We start from the raw sequence: 12,327 nt of genomic DNA, 5'->3' as shown, positions 1-12,327 counted from the left end.
AATTGTAAAAGGAGTCTCCATGCAAAAGTTCTTTCACAGCAACTATTCCTGCTACGTATATCTTTGAAGCAGCTATGTGCCGCACAGTTTGTGTGCCCTCTGGTCTTTGATTTAGGTGGTAAATGAAGGTAGATGAAAGCTTATCTGATGTACAGTGTGGTAAACAGGTTTTGAGTATCCATAGACACCAGCAGATATTCATCTCCCAGATTTTAGATTTCCTTCAGATTTTCTGTGATTGTAGTAGGGCCCAAGCAACATTTGAAGAGAGAGATGTTAAAAATGAGAGAAAATCATTTCAATCTTGTTTGAGCTGCCTAGCTTGTACTTTAATTGATCTGCTGTCTTTCTGCATTCACAGTATAAAAATAAGGGAGTTGAGATGCGCAGATGTGGTATCTTGGTGAGGACTAACAATCCTGCAGGGTCTTTAGCGAACAATATAAAGTACCTATTCATGTGATTTGGTGCTTTAAAAATAAAAACTGAATTCAATTCAATTAATTTGAAATGAATGGAGAAACCTCCTCCTTTGTCTCGCTCTCTGGAGTCACGTTTTGCTGTCTTAATTAAAATGATAAATTTTTAATCCCAGCAACATCCTGTACCCTGTTTATTTTGGCTGGACTGACGCTAGCAAAATTTGATTTGCTAATATTTGTCGATCATGGATAATTTAGTCATTTGTCTTCCTTATGGCAACCCAAATTGCCTGTACAGCAAATAGATTTTACAACACAGAACAGTTGGCAGTTGTATCTCTTCGGCACATTGACAGTGCTCTATATTAGTCCCAACCAATTTAAATCACACAGGGGAGCAATGATATGTGTACATATCACCGGGAGATGTTAACTTAATATATATCTATCTTTACAAATTATATCCCACTGCGTTTCTTTTTCTCAATTTATCTGTCTACCTCACACAGAGTGGATTACCTCCCATTGTTTGAGGATGCGTTTCAACATCCAGCTGACAACGATTCAAGTGCCAAATCCAATATATTTCAAGTAAACCAGGATTAGGCAGACTAAATCCCATTTGGTGGGGAACATAACTGATGAAATGTTTTTACAAAGGCAGTGGCAAACTTAATTTTGTCAACTCCACGGTCTCCGTGATTATTTACCCAGCACACGTGAGCTCTTGCACCCATCTATCTCTCTCACTCATGTCATCCTCTTTTCCTCCTTTTCCCCCCAGCTGCACTGACACTGCATCCAGAAGCTACTGCTCTTGTTTCAACAAAACATATTATTTTCTAATATCAGTCTACATTTCCTACCTCGTGCTCTTCAAAGGCTCTCAAAGTCCTTCAAGAGGAGCAGCAGATAAAAAAAGACATAATTTATATTCCGCGGTTAACTAATGGAGGAGAAGCAGGTGGTCTGTGTGTGTGCGTTTCTATTGTGGGGATTTTGTGGTGCAGGGACGAACAGCACGGTTCCCTTTGATTTGACTTTGCATGTGTGTGTTTGCGTGTGTCCTCAGGGTTCCATAGAGGAGCGGCTGAAGCAGCTCCAGGATGCACATAGAGACTTTGGCCCCGGATCGCAGCACTTCCTTTCCAGTAAGAGCCATTTTCTGCTATTTGAAGTTGGTGCTTCATGTTGCACCATTCTGTACCACCCTGTGCCGAGGCAGAGAAAAGAAGCCTAGGTGTATTACAGTTTAATGGTGATAAGACTATTAATTGCTGTGTTTGTGTGTGTGCCCGCACTGGGCTGTGTGTGCATTTGGGTTAGAGGTGGAGCTGGGAGGCTTTTGTGCATCTGTCTTTATCATCTCTAGCACGCTGCTGTGACGAGCTTCCCGGTGAAGCTCATCACAAGAGTCATTGCTCTCATTTGAGCAGGGATACATATTTGTGAATTCTGTCTTTTCTTTTACCTACTGCTCTTCAAAGACTACAAAGGAGTAGCGGGAAGGTAGGGGTGGGGGTGGGGCTGTAGGGGGCTGAAAAATTGGATTTACCTTGCCTAGTTTAAACTGATGAAGTGAAGAGGCTGAATGATGCAGGGATCTCTCTGTGCAAGTGCATCTGAAGTGTTGGCGTGTACTTGTGTGTCTCCAGTGTCCTCACCAACCCCATCCAGATTTACTGCTGTCACGCTGGATCAGAGATGCCACACTGGGGCTTATATAGCACTACTTCACTGCCAGCTCAGCCCACTATGCCCTGCAGAGATGTCTGGGTTTATGTCTATGTGGTTTTATGCACCAACATGCTTATATTTCAGCTTGTTTCATATTCCATATAGGACATGGATATGCATATATATGCACACAATTTCTATTGACACAAAACTGTTAAGTATTAAGAATATTCAAAATAATTTACTTTGTGATTCTGAAGAAAAAAGCTGTATTGTATCTAGTAGAGTCACTTAATATATTTTAGTTGCTAGCAGTACGACCCAATTTCTGAAGTGGTGTGATACACGAATAAGTGAAACTTTCCCCAAAAGCAGATATTTGAAAAAATAGGTTTGGCGAATAATGATGTAATATTTACACTTATGTCAAGACGAGTATATTTAGTCTTCATAGTACGATTAGGCCCTATAGTGGAATATTTATAGTCTGATATTAGTACTTTTACTTCAGCTGTGGTGTGTATCTGTGTGTACTGTGATCAGCTCAAACATTAAAACCACCTGCCTGGTGTAGTTCCCCCCTGTGCTGCCAAAAACGGCTCTGATGCACTGAGGCGTGGACTCAGTCCTGAGATGTGTCTGGCATGGAGAAGTTGGCAGTGAGTCCTTTGGGTCTTTTAAGGTGCAGGTGCTGCCTCCGTGTATCAGGCCTGTTCTAGCGATTACAATGTGATCTGGGAAGCTTTGAGATGGAAGCCGTTCAAAAGTTTTGCAGGTTGTTAGGAGCACTGCTACTGTGCTGTTGCTTTGGAAGGGTTGTGTTGAAATCTCCCAATTCTTTGAATCTTTGGGCTGAAGGAGGGACAATACTCGGTGTATCAATGCTCAATCAACAATCATTTATTTCCATACAATTCAACAGTCAGAGCATTACAACGTCCGGACGGGAGAGATGCTACCAGAGGGTCAGGCACATGTCTCAAAATGGTGACGGGTTGCTCAGCTTTTTATAGTCTCTAGTGGCCCCCAGCTAGTCGTAAAAGCCAAAACCTCACATTTTTTCTCTGTTACAGCGCCTAAGTTATGACCTCGGCAGTTGTTTCTCTGCTTTCTGTAAGGTGGGGGGTGTGGAATGTGGTCTATCTATCTCCCCTGTCTTTAGACACAGAGTCTCCTGCTTACAACCTTCTCTTCATGATTCAACAATTAAGCATGTCAAGAAAACAGTGTAACACATTCCCAGCAGATCAAGGATACAGAGTGATGCACATTTATCTAATGAACTAATATGTGAATATGTTCTGTTAACTCAAAAGTATAATGAGAACTACACTACATACAGCTCACACACTCTATATTAAAGGGTATAATGTGATCTACAGCAGTATTCTAATTCAACTACTTTGATTACATATATAAGGTAACATATAATAACAGAATAATCTAATAATTCCCCCTTTTGATCTCTGAAAGAGATCACTTACAACATGCACTCCAGGGTCGCAAGGTCCAGGTTTTCTTGATCCTGAGGCCCTCTGTCCCCCTTTAACGGGTGGACCATATGTGGGATGACCTCTGTATTCACGCAGTTCAGATGCAAGCAAAGTTAGATTTACAACCATAACAGCAGTTACAGATGACTCTCCCATCACTCCCCAATTCTCCCACAGCTTTATTTTGGTGCTCCAGTTTTCCACTCCCATTTTAATGCCACCTTATACCTTTCAAATGTACTTAGACTAGAACCTCTGTCTAAGGAGCTTTTAACCTTTATTTTTATTGCTGCAGCTACCAGTGTCTTCCAGTTGGGTGATTCTCAGCTTCTTTCTTCGACCTCCAGGGTTAGACCACCCTTTAGTCATTGCACAGTTCTGGGGATTATTCTGCCCCGATTTCAAACAAGGATCTGTGTGTTTTGGGTTCACCGGCGTGTCCCCCTTTTTGCCAAGAGCCTCTCGAACCTCGTTGGTCTGGTGTTCCTGGTTTTCGCCAACCCCTTCATGGTTATTGCTGTGTTTGTGGGATCCATCTTCTCCAGGAGCCCAAACGTCATGACACTTGACCCCAGTTGCTGTCTCGGCAGTCCCCACATCTGTCTCTGCTGTGAAGGGTCCTCACATCTCCGTGTCCCCGTCTGGTGTCTCTTCCTTTCTCTGCAAGAGACAGAAAACCAAAACACCTCTCTCCCTAGCCTTGATAATCTAATATTGTTATCCATTGTTCTTTTAATGATTCAAATTTGGTTTAAAATATTATGTTCAGGACCTATTCTAATCATAATCTATGTGTGTGTAAAAGAAATCAAAAATTAGTGAACCCTTTCTAAGTCTAACACATTATAAGCTTAAGTTTTACCATAGCTAAATTATTAAACACAGAAATAACGTCATAAGATGTTCATAAAACCATTGTTTGATGTTCAGACTCAACTTCCCCCTTTTTGACACACTCCCATGTGTCAATTCATTGGAGCTAGACAATTAAAAGAGAAGGTTGGTGACATCATATCTCAGAAAGTATCAGAAATTCTTCTCTCGAGTACCGTTGCTCCAGCCTTGTCATCCCTGAGGATCTTCGATCCCGAAAATGTCCCTGTTGATTATATTCTACATTTAATAACTTACTATTTCAAGTGAGAACCTAAATCACGTGGACCAATGTTTATTATTGCATATCTCTATTCTGAATGTGGCCAGTCATTCATAGGTATTGTTAAATTTTGGCGATTTTCCTCTATAAAATTTAATTGACTTTTTTACAGTGGCCTGCTGTGGTTAATAGTAACATATTCCAGTCATGAGTGATATCAATAGTTATCTCCACTGTAGCATTTGGCATTCCCAATAATATAACATGATACCTTAATCAAAACACAGCTAATATAGCACAGTTTCTTAATGCAAACATCAGTAACTCAAAATCAGCAACCACAGTGTTAAGTCTGCAGTTCATACTTATGTGAAGCTAGAGTCTCCTCCTCCAGTCTCTCTTATCCTCCTGCTCCTGAAAAAACAAAACAAAACAAAGCGAAGCATCCACCCTTCTCTTGTCGGCTGGGTGAATTGTTTATTGGCATTTACTAATCCTAAAGTGGGTGCAGTCATTGTCTCAGTATCAAGTCAGTCAAAGCTTTTAGTCGTCAGTCCATCACAGTCCATTCACATGCATACCTCCATACACATTCATACCAGATGTTGCTGATAATGGAGTCTCACGCGCAACCTATTCGAGCATCCATCACCAGCAAGATGACGTCATCATTTTAAAGGAAAACAATTCCTTGTTGTTTTTTGGGCCGGATTGACTCGGTGCAATCCTTTTAGACTCAGAACTTCTCAGTGTTCCCTATAAGTGAATTTCTCCCAAGCCAATTACAATCATGGAGAAGCACACTTTGCAACTGTTTTTGTAAGAATATTTCATAGCGCTTTAAATTTCAATCTTTCAGGCCTGGTTTAAAGAGCTGATTGTTAAATCATAAACTCACAAAATATCAACATATCACCACCGGTGGATCACACCTCTCAGATTTTCTTATCTCAGTGCACTGTAACAAAACGAAAACAGACATAACCAACAAAACACTAACAACAATAACACAAACTAGGGCCCGTTGCAGACATGTCCAAGCATAAAACTATCCTCTCTCGCTTACGAGAAAGAACACAAGCCAAAGCTCACTGATAAAATCAAGCTAGCGCTAAACAAAACCAAACAATCAACCAGAAATTCACAGGAAAATTTTGCTTCCTGCCGGGACAATATTGTGTGGGAATGAGAACCTCAGGTGCCGGAACACCTTTTGTTCCTCCTTGAATTAAAACTCAATCACAGAAAATGCCGTACTCCAACCTAACCTTACACTATTAATTCATCAATTTCACTCTGTGCCACTGTTCCTCATCAGGGCTGTGTGAAGCACAGCAAAGAATTCAGTCAAGGCCTTGAGCCATAAACAGACATCACGCACAGACATTGTTTTCATAACCAAACCGTTTTAGAGCTTATTCCTAAAATCTACATAAATGCCTTCTAGGTGACATATAACACATTCTAAGTATTTAATGGTAATCAATGGCTCCTCATAAAAATTATGCATTGGGATGTTTGTGTGCAGCATTTTGCATATCAGCATAAGCAAAGCATTCTTCATTGCATCAGCGTGTGTGTGTGTGTGTGTATGTGGATCACTTCTCAGTGAATCAGCATTCCAATGTGTGTGTGTGTGTATGTGTGTGTGTGTGTGTGTATATGTGTGTGTGTGTCATTTCTCACTCACTCAACGAGTGCACGTGTTCATGTGTGTATTTCACTTCATTCTGAATCTGTGTGTTTGGAGACGTGTGTGTGTGTGTGTGTGTGTGTGTGTGTGTGTGTGTGTGTGTGTGTGTGTGTGTGTGTGTGTGTGTGTGTGTGTGTGTGTGTGTGTGTTTGTTTCTCTTCATTCTGAGTCAGTGCATGTAGATGTGTGTGTTTGTGTGGGTGTTTGTGTTCATCACTTTCCTGTTCTGGTGTTCTGGGTAAACCACGGCCTGAAGCATGCCCTGGGGTCCTGCCCCCCTCCTTTTCAGTTTGTTTGCGACCATTGCTGCTGCTGCTGCTCAAAATTCAGTCCGTCCTGGTTCTGACCCCAATTGGGGCAGTCCTTTCTCCAGTGTCGATGTTCACCGCAGGTGAAACCTGCATCTTCTTCTGTGTTTTTGTCCATTCTGAGGTGCCTTCTGTCCTCAGTTACTCCTCTTGTCTCGGTCACGCCCTTTTTCGCCACCCGATCATCCGTGTTGGTCCATCACTGTCCTGCACAGTGTGAATGCAAAGTTATCAAGGTCAGCATTCTTTCGCTCGGCCTTACTTTTCATTCGGGCTTGGCGGGCGTCTCGTCACAGCTCTGTCAGCTGACGCAGTCTGGGAATTTTCCCCCGTGTAGTGAAACGGGCCTTAGGTTTAGTGCTCTCCGTCTCGGCTGCATGAGATCACATTCCTGCAGGTCTGTTGACATTCTCAGGTCGTTGTTGTGGGTCCAGCTGTTGCAGCATTTGGTCAGTGTCACGTATGGGGGAGAGCAGGAGTCCAGTCAGCCTCGGCTTTCAGGGCCGGCAAAGCAGCCTGTAATTAAATATGTATAGAAAAAACAAAAACAAAACAAAAACAAACGAACAGGAAAATGTTGTTGTGTTGGCTGTGTTATTCAGAGGGGAGACAACGGGGCCAGGCCCTGTGTCAGCCTTCTCTCCCCCTTTTTTTTTGTTTTTTCTCTCCCGATATAATCAACTCCTAACCCACCAAGTTGACAGGACAACACAAGTACATATTAAAATTCTTAAGATCATGTTTAAAAACCCAAAAAAGGAATTTTCTTTCATTCAGTAATCACTTTTATTAATCAATCAACAGAAAACATGTCACAATTTGACTCTTTTTACCACTAAATTTGTTGCGTCTTGCCTGGTTGGTTAGACCAGTGTTCCTTTTTTCTTTTTTTTTTTTTTCTTTTTTTTTTTTTTAGTTAAATTGTTGTCCTGCAACCCAGAGGGTTTCTTTGTCAGTAATGTATAGACTTCATCATTTAAGTATGTTAATTTTTCTTTAACCTTGCTGGAAAATCTTCACGTGTTCATGAGTGTAAGCTGTTTCTTCATTGCGTGTATGTGCATTTGTATAAAAGCAGGTTAATTTTATCTTTTCTCAAACTAGGCGTTACCTTAAAAGGAGCCTTTCTCTCAGATTTCTCTGCTTGTGTGTTTTTGTTTCACCTTTTTGTTGTGATGCTCCGGACGCCTTCCCAACCTCCACAAGTCCGTTGGCCCCAATTTTATGTGTTAAAACTTCTCTTAATTTCTCCTCTAATTCTCTCCTCGCTGCTGTCTTTTTCACAGCTGCTGATTCGTGCTGGGTGTGGTTCCCATTACCTATAATTTTGCTTCGACCGCTGTGCTTGTGGGGGCAGTTGGTCCGGGTCCGCAGCTTCCTGTATTAACACACTAAGAGATTTATTTAATTTCATTTTCATCACATGTTAAACAGATAAGCAGGCAACCCGCCTACCTTGACAGCGTAAACTGTACGCCAGTCTCCCAACACATTCCTCTCTGTACTCCTCCATAATTCTCCACTGCACACCTCTTACTATCTCTCTTTTTTATTTTTATTACACCACAGAGTAATACACCCAATTATGCCCGTCTATCTCTATGTGGCTCCAAATTCCCTCTTTATTTTAATTTCACACTCGTCAGGGGACAGGCACACAACTATTTCAAACCACTGAAACGAGGAATTCAACCTTTTTTTATATTTCTTTACTAATCTAGACTCAACCTTTGTTCGCAAAATGTGTCTTGTTCTAGTCCGGAATAAATGTGAACCCGTGATTACACGGCCGTTCCAGTGTTATTTCCGTAGCTATGCGGGGGCCCTCACCTCCCCAAGTCACCACCTCGGCACCCGGACGCCGCCGGTCCTGGCCGCGCGTCCACGAACAGGAGGGTCGCCACTCCTAGGGCAAAATTATTTCCACAGGTACACTAGGCATCAACCTTTGATCCTAAAATGTGTCTTTGCTCTAATGTCCTCCTAATCAAACACATCAACCGTCACTGTCACTGTGTTCAGACTTCACACACACAAAAAGCACACTCAGAGCGCGCCTCACACACAGCCAGAGCGCGCCTTACACACACAGCGCGTTACACCATCAGTGTGACACACAGAGAGCGCCTCTCATCAGCAGAAATTTGCACAGAAACCTCTGAGCTCAACTATTAGATCTTCTTAAAGCACACTGCACCATAGACCAAAATACCCCTTTCTCTGCGCTTATGACCGCCACAACGGGGCAAAGTCGCATCATAAAAGTGATGCTTGCATCCCCGAAGTTATACCTGACATCATAAACCAGGTGTTGCTCTATGTACTTAAAATTTTACTTTGTATTATGACCGCAGCCCTTAAAACTCGACTGACGCCACAAACCACCGTCAAACCTCTATCCAATGTACTAAATTAGCACCAACCACTACTGCACTTCACGGCCGCACCACCGGAACACGCCGTATCATAAACCAAACCTACGGACGTGTTTCGCTCTCGCGTTGCCAGCGTTCAACTGCACCGTGAAGCCAGCATCTGCTTTTCCTTAAATCAACTTCTATTTCATAGCCGGCAAAAGCCAGGACGTCACTGACACCATAAACAAAATAAACAAACCTCGACTTCAATGTACTGGACTAATGGCCGCGTCTTCAGAAGAAATTCTAACGTATTATTGCTACAGAAGCCAGTATTAGACAAAATTAAATGTGGAAGGTAAAGTGGCTGCAACTAGTCCAACGTAGTATGTTATTAGTATCTCGGTAGAAGCAGTTTACTGCAACTAGTCCAACGTAGTATGTTATTAGTATCTCGGTAGAAGCAGTTTATTTAACACACTGGAATTCAGCCTCAACTTATGTTGTTAGTATCTTGCGCCAAAAACCAGACACCGACAAATTTACTGTGAAAATACATGTGACTCAGCGAACAGATTAATTTGGAAAGCCCAATATGCACAGGCTGTGCTTACCTTTCTGTTTTAGGCCGGCCTTCTGTTCACTTTGCCCCACGATCTCACCAAAGGCCAAATCTACACCTCCTCAGCACACCAAAGATCCGGGTCACACGGCACCAAGTTGTTGAAATCTCCCAATTCTTTGAATCTTTGGGCTGAAGGAGGGACAATACTCGGTGTATCAATGCTCAATCAACAATCATTTATTTCCATACAATTCAACAGTCAGAGCATTACAACGTCCGGACGGGAGAGATGCTACCAGAGGGTCAGGCACATGTCTCAAAATGGTGACGGGTTGCTCAGCTTTTTATAGTCTCTAGTGGCCCCCAGCTAGTCGTAAAAGCCAAAACATCACATTTTTTCTCTGTTACAGCGCCTAAGTTATGACCTCGGCAGTTGTTTCTCTGCTTTCTGTAAGGTGGGGGTGTGGAATGTGGTCTATCTATCTCCCCTGTCTTTAGACACAGAGTCTCCTGCTTACAACCTTCTCTTCATGATTCAACAATTAAGCATGTCAAGAAAACAGTGTAACACATTCCCAGCAGATCAAGGATACAGAGTGATGCACATTTATCTAATGAACTAATATGTGAATATGTTCTGTTAACTCAAAAGTATAATGAGAACTAAACTACATACAGCTCACACACTCTATATTAAAGGGTATAATGTGATCTACAGCAGTATTCTAATTCAACTACTTTGATTACATATATAAGGTAACATATAATAACAGAATAATCTAATAGTTGTTAGGGTGAGTGGTAGATGTCCAACTAACTACCAAGATGATAAATTATTGACTTCACCTATGTGCTAGTGTTTTTAATGTGATTTTAATGTTTGGTGTGTTTTATAGATACAGAGCACACAGGTCTGCATTGTCCCATGTCATTAAACAGTGATGGGCAGTGACATGGAGTGTAATTTGGTATTGTCTTTGCACCCTCTTTGATTCTTTGCTGAATCTCCTGTGGTTCAGTTTGGGGGGACCGTTAAATGCTACAGTCATCCCGTGTCACCGTCTTCTCTACCTCCAGTATTCTATTACGCCGTGCCAAACAAACCAATACTCTGTGGAAATCCCACACAATAGACTTGTCTCTTTGGCTGTACTGTGCCTGTTTAGCTCTGTTAAGAAGGCCTGAATGGATATGGTGTCTGGACATGCTGACAGGGACACTGTGCACAATGGCTGTTCATGCATGACATCCCTATTTCAAAATTGATTTTGTCTCTCTGTATTTGTACAGGTTCGGTGCAGATACCATGGGAGCGTGCTATCTCCCCAAACAAAGTGCCCTACTACATCAAGTAAGTGCAACTTCACGGTCAGTGTCTGTGTTGTCGGAGCAAATGTACTTTTTCCACGGCAGATTAAGTCGTTAGATCAAAATTGGGCTCATTTGCTATTTTTCAAAGCTGGTAGACATATTGCATTTTTACCTGTGGTGCAGTATTTTTACGTCTGGTCTTATAGGTATGGCCAAATGTTCTGTGCTCACTTTTTACAGAACACTAATCACAGAAGCCTTAGTCAGTGCTGTCTATTTACAATGCTAGAGGAGTTTATTAAAGCAAGATGAATGCATCGTCAGACAAAAACAGACAAAGGCTTTGCAATTCTATTGACAAGAGAAAGTTAGAAAGAAAAAATATGGAGACACTTGCAGATCAAATGTCATTCACTATTATGTAGAGACAAGGCATTAAATATATCTCTAACAATGGCAGAACATGCTTTTTGCAGTTTCTGGTGATAATTTCTTAAGAATAGCTGACCAAAGACTCTTACATGGCAGGAATACACAGGTTTACACACTGATCCCTCAGTCCATAGCCAGGGACTGGGAATCACCCAAACTGCATCTCAAACTACAACTAATCTGGTAGAAAATAATTGTAGCATTAAGTTATTTAACATTTGGTGTCTCGAAGTAAACTGTTTCTATATAAAGCCCCTGTTACTGGATGTTCTTTGCTTTGTATCTTCTTATTTTTTATAGTTGAGATCTCACAGTGAGAGAAAGGGCAGTTGAATATGTAGTAGCAAACTGTAGTAGCAGATGTAGCAAACTAATAAAGTCTGTGAAACATGGAGTACCTGCATCATAGTTCAATGATTACACTGAATTTTCATACTGATTTTATTTCCATTATCGTGCTCATGTTAGATGTTTCCTTTAATGGACGTTTTTTTGTTTTTGTTGATGTTGGGTTTTTGTTTTTTGCTTGTTTCAGTTGTATCTGCTCCAGCTACGTCAGTGTCAGTCAACATGAAAGCTGCAATAGAAAATCACTTAATGCTTGTCATGTCAATCACATGCTCAAGCTATGCCTATCTCCTCTTCACTTGTCATTATTTTTGTGGTAGAGAAATAAGCTGGGGGGAAAAAAGCCATCGGCCATACGCCCAGACCCAGGCCCCTTTGAATCACTGAAGGAAATAGAGAGATGTGGGCGGCATTAAGAGGTCTTAACTGCAAAAACCAACCAATGCCTAGAGATTTTTTTCCTATAATAAACTCTCTTATAACACACAGTGTTCCTCTTGAGAACGATTGTAGAGAGAGAAACTAGTTTTTCTGCGTCAATTTGGGAAAATGTATCCATTGTACAAGCAAATCCATCACGTGGAGTATAATAAACCTTCATTAGATTAGAAACAAATGCTTCCCA

The 12,327-nt window shown here is 41.5% G+C and overlaps 1 protein-coding gene and 1 long non-coding RNA gene across 3 annotated transcripts in view; one reads left to right on the top strand and one right to left on the bottom strand.

Moving 5' to 3' along the window:
- Positions 1-12,327, top strand: part of drp2 (dystrophin related protein 2) — a 91,301-nt gene that overhangs the window by 48,423 nt on the left and 30,551 nt on the right. For both annotated transcript variants that reach the window (XM_085428071.1, XM_085428080.1), the window contains exons 8-9: positions 1,495-1,573; positions 10,902-10,962. In XM_085428071.1, the coding sequence (XP_085284197.1) occupies positions 1,495-1,573; positions 10,902-10,962 (140 nt within the window). The remainder of the gene's footprint in view (positions 1-1,494; positions 1,574-10,901; positions 10,963-12,327) is intronic.
- Positions 6,441-10,385, bottom strand: LOC146677919 (uncharacterized). Its single transcript, XR_014914323.1, has 2 exons — positions 9,661-10,385; positions 6,441-7,205 (listed from the first exon to the last, which is right to left on the bottom strand). It is a non-coding gene; the product is annotated as an uncharacterized LOC146677919 (long non-coding RNA).

The sequence above is a fragment of the Rhamphochromis longiceps genome, linkage group LG2 (assembly GCF_057381845.1).
Source record: "Rhamphochromis longiceps isolate RC_006_pf linkage group LG2, R_longiceps_female_GT1.1, whole genome shotgun sequence".
Taxonomy (NCBI): domain Eukaryota; kingdom Metazoa; phylum Chordata; class Actinopteri; order Cichliformes; family Cichlidae; genus Rhamphochromis; species Rhamphochromis longiceps.
Note: the sequence above shows the minus strand (reverse complement) of the source record. Positions and strands in the feature narration are given on the sequence as shown.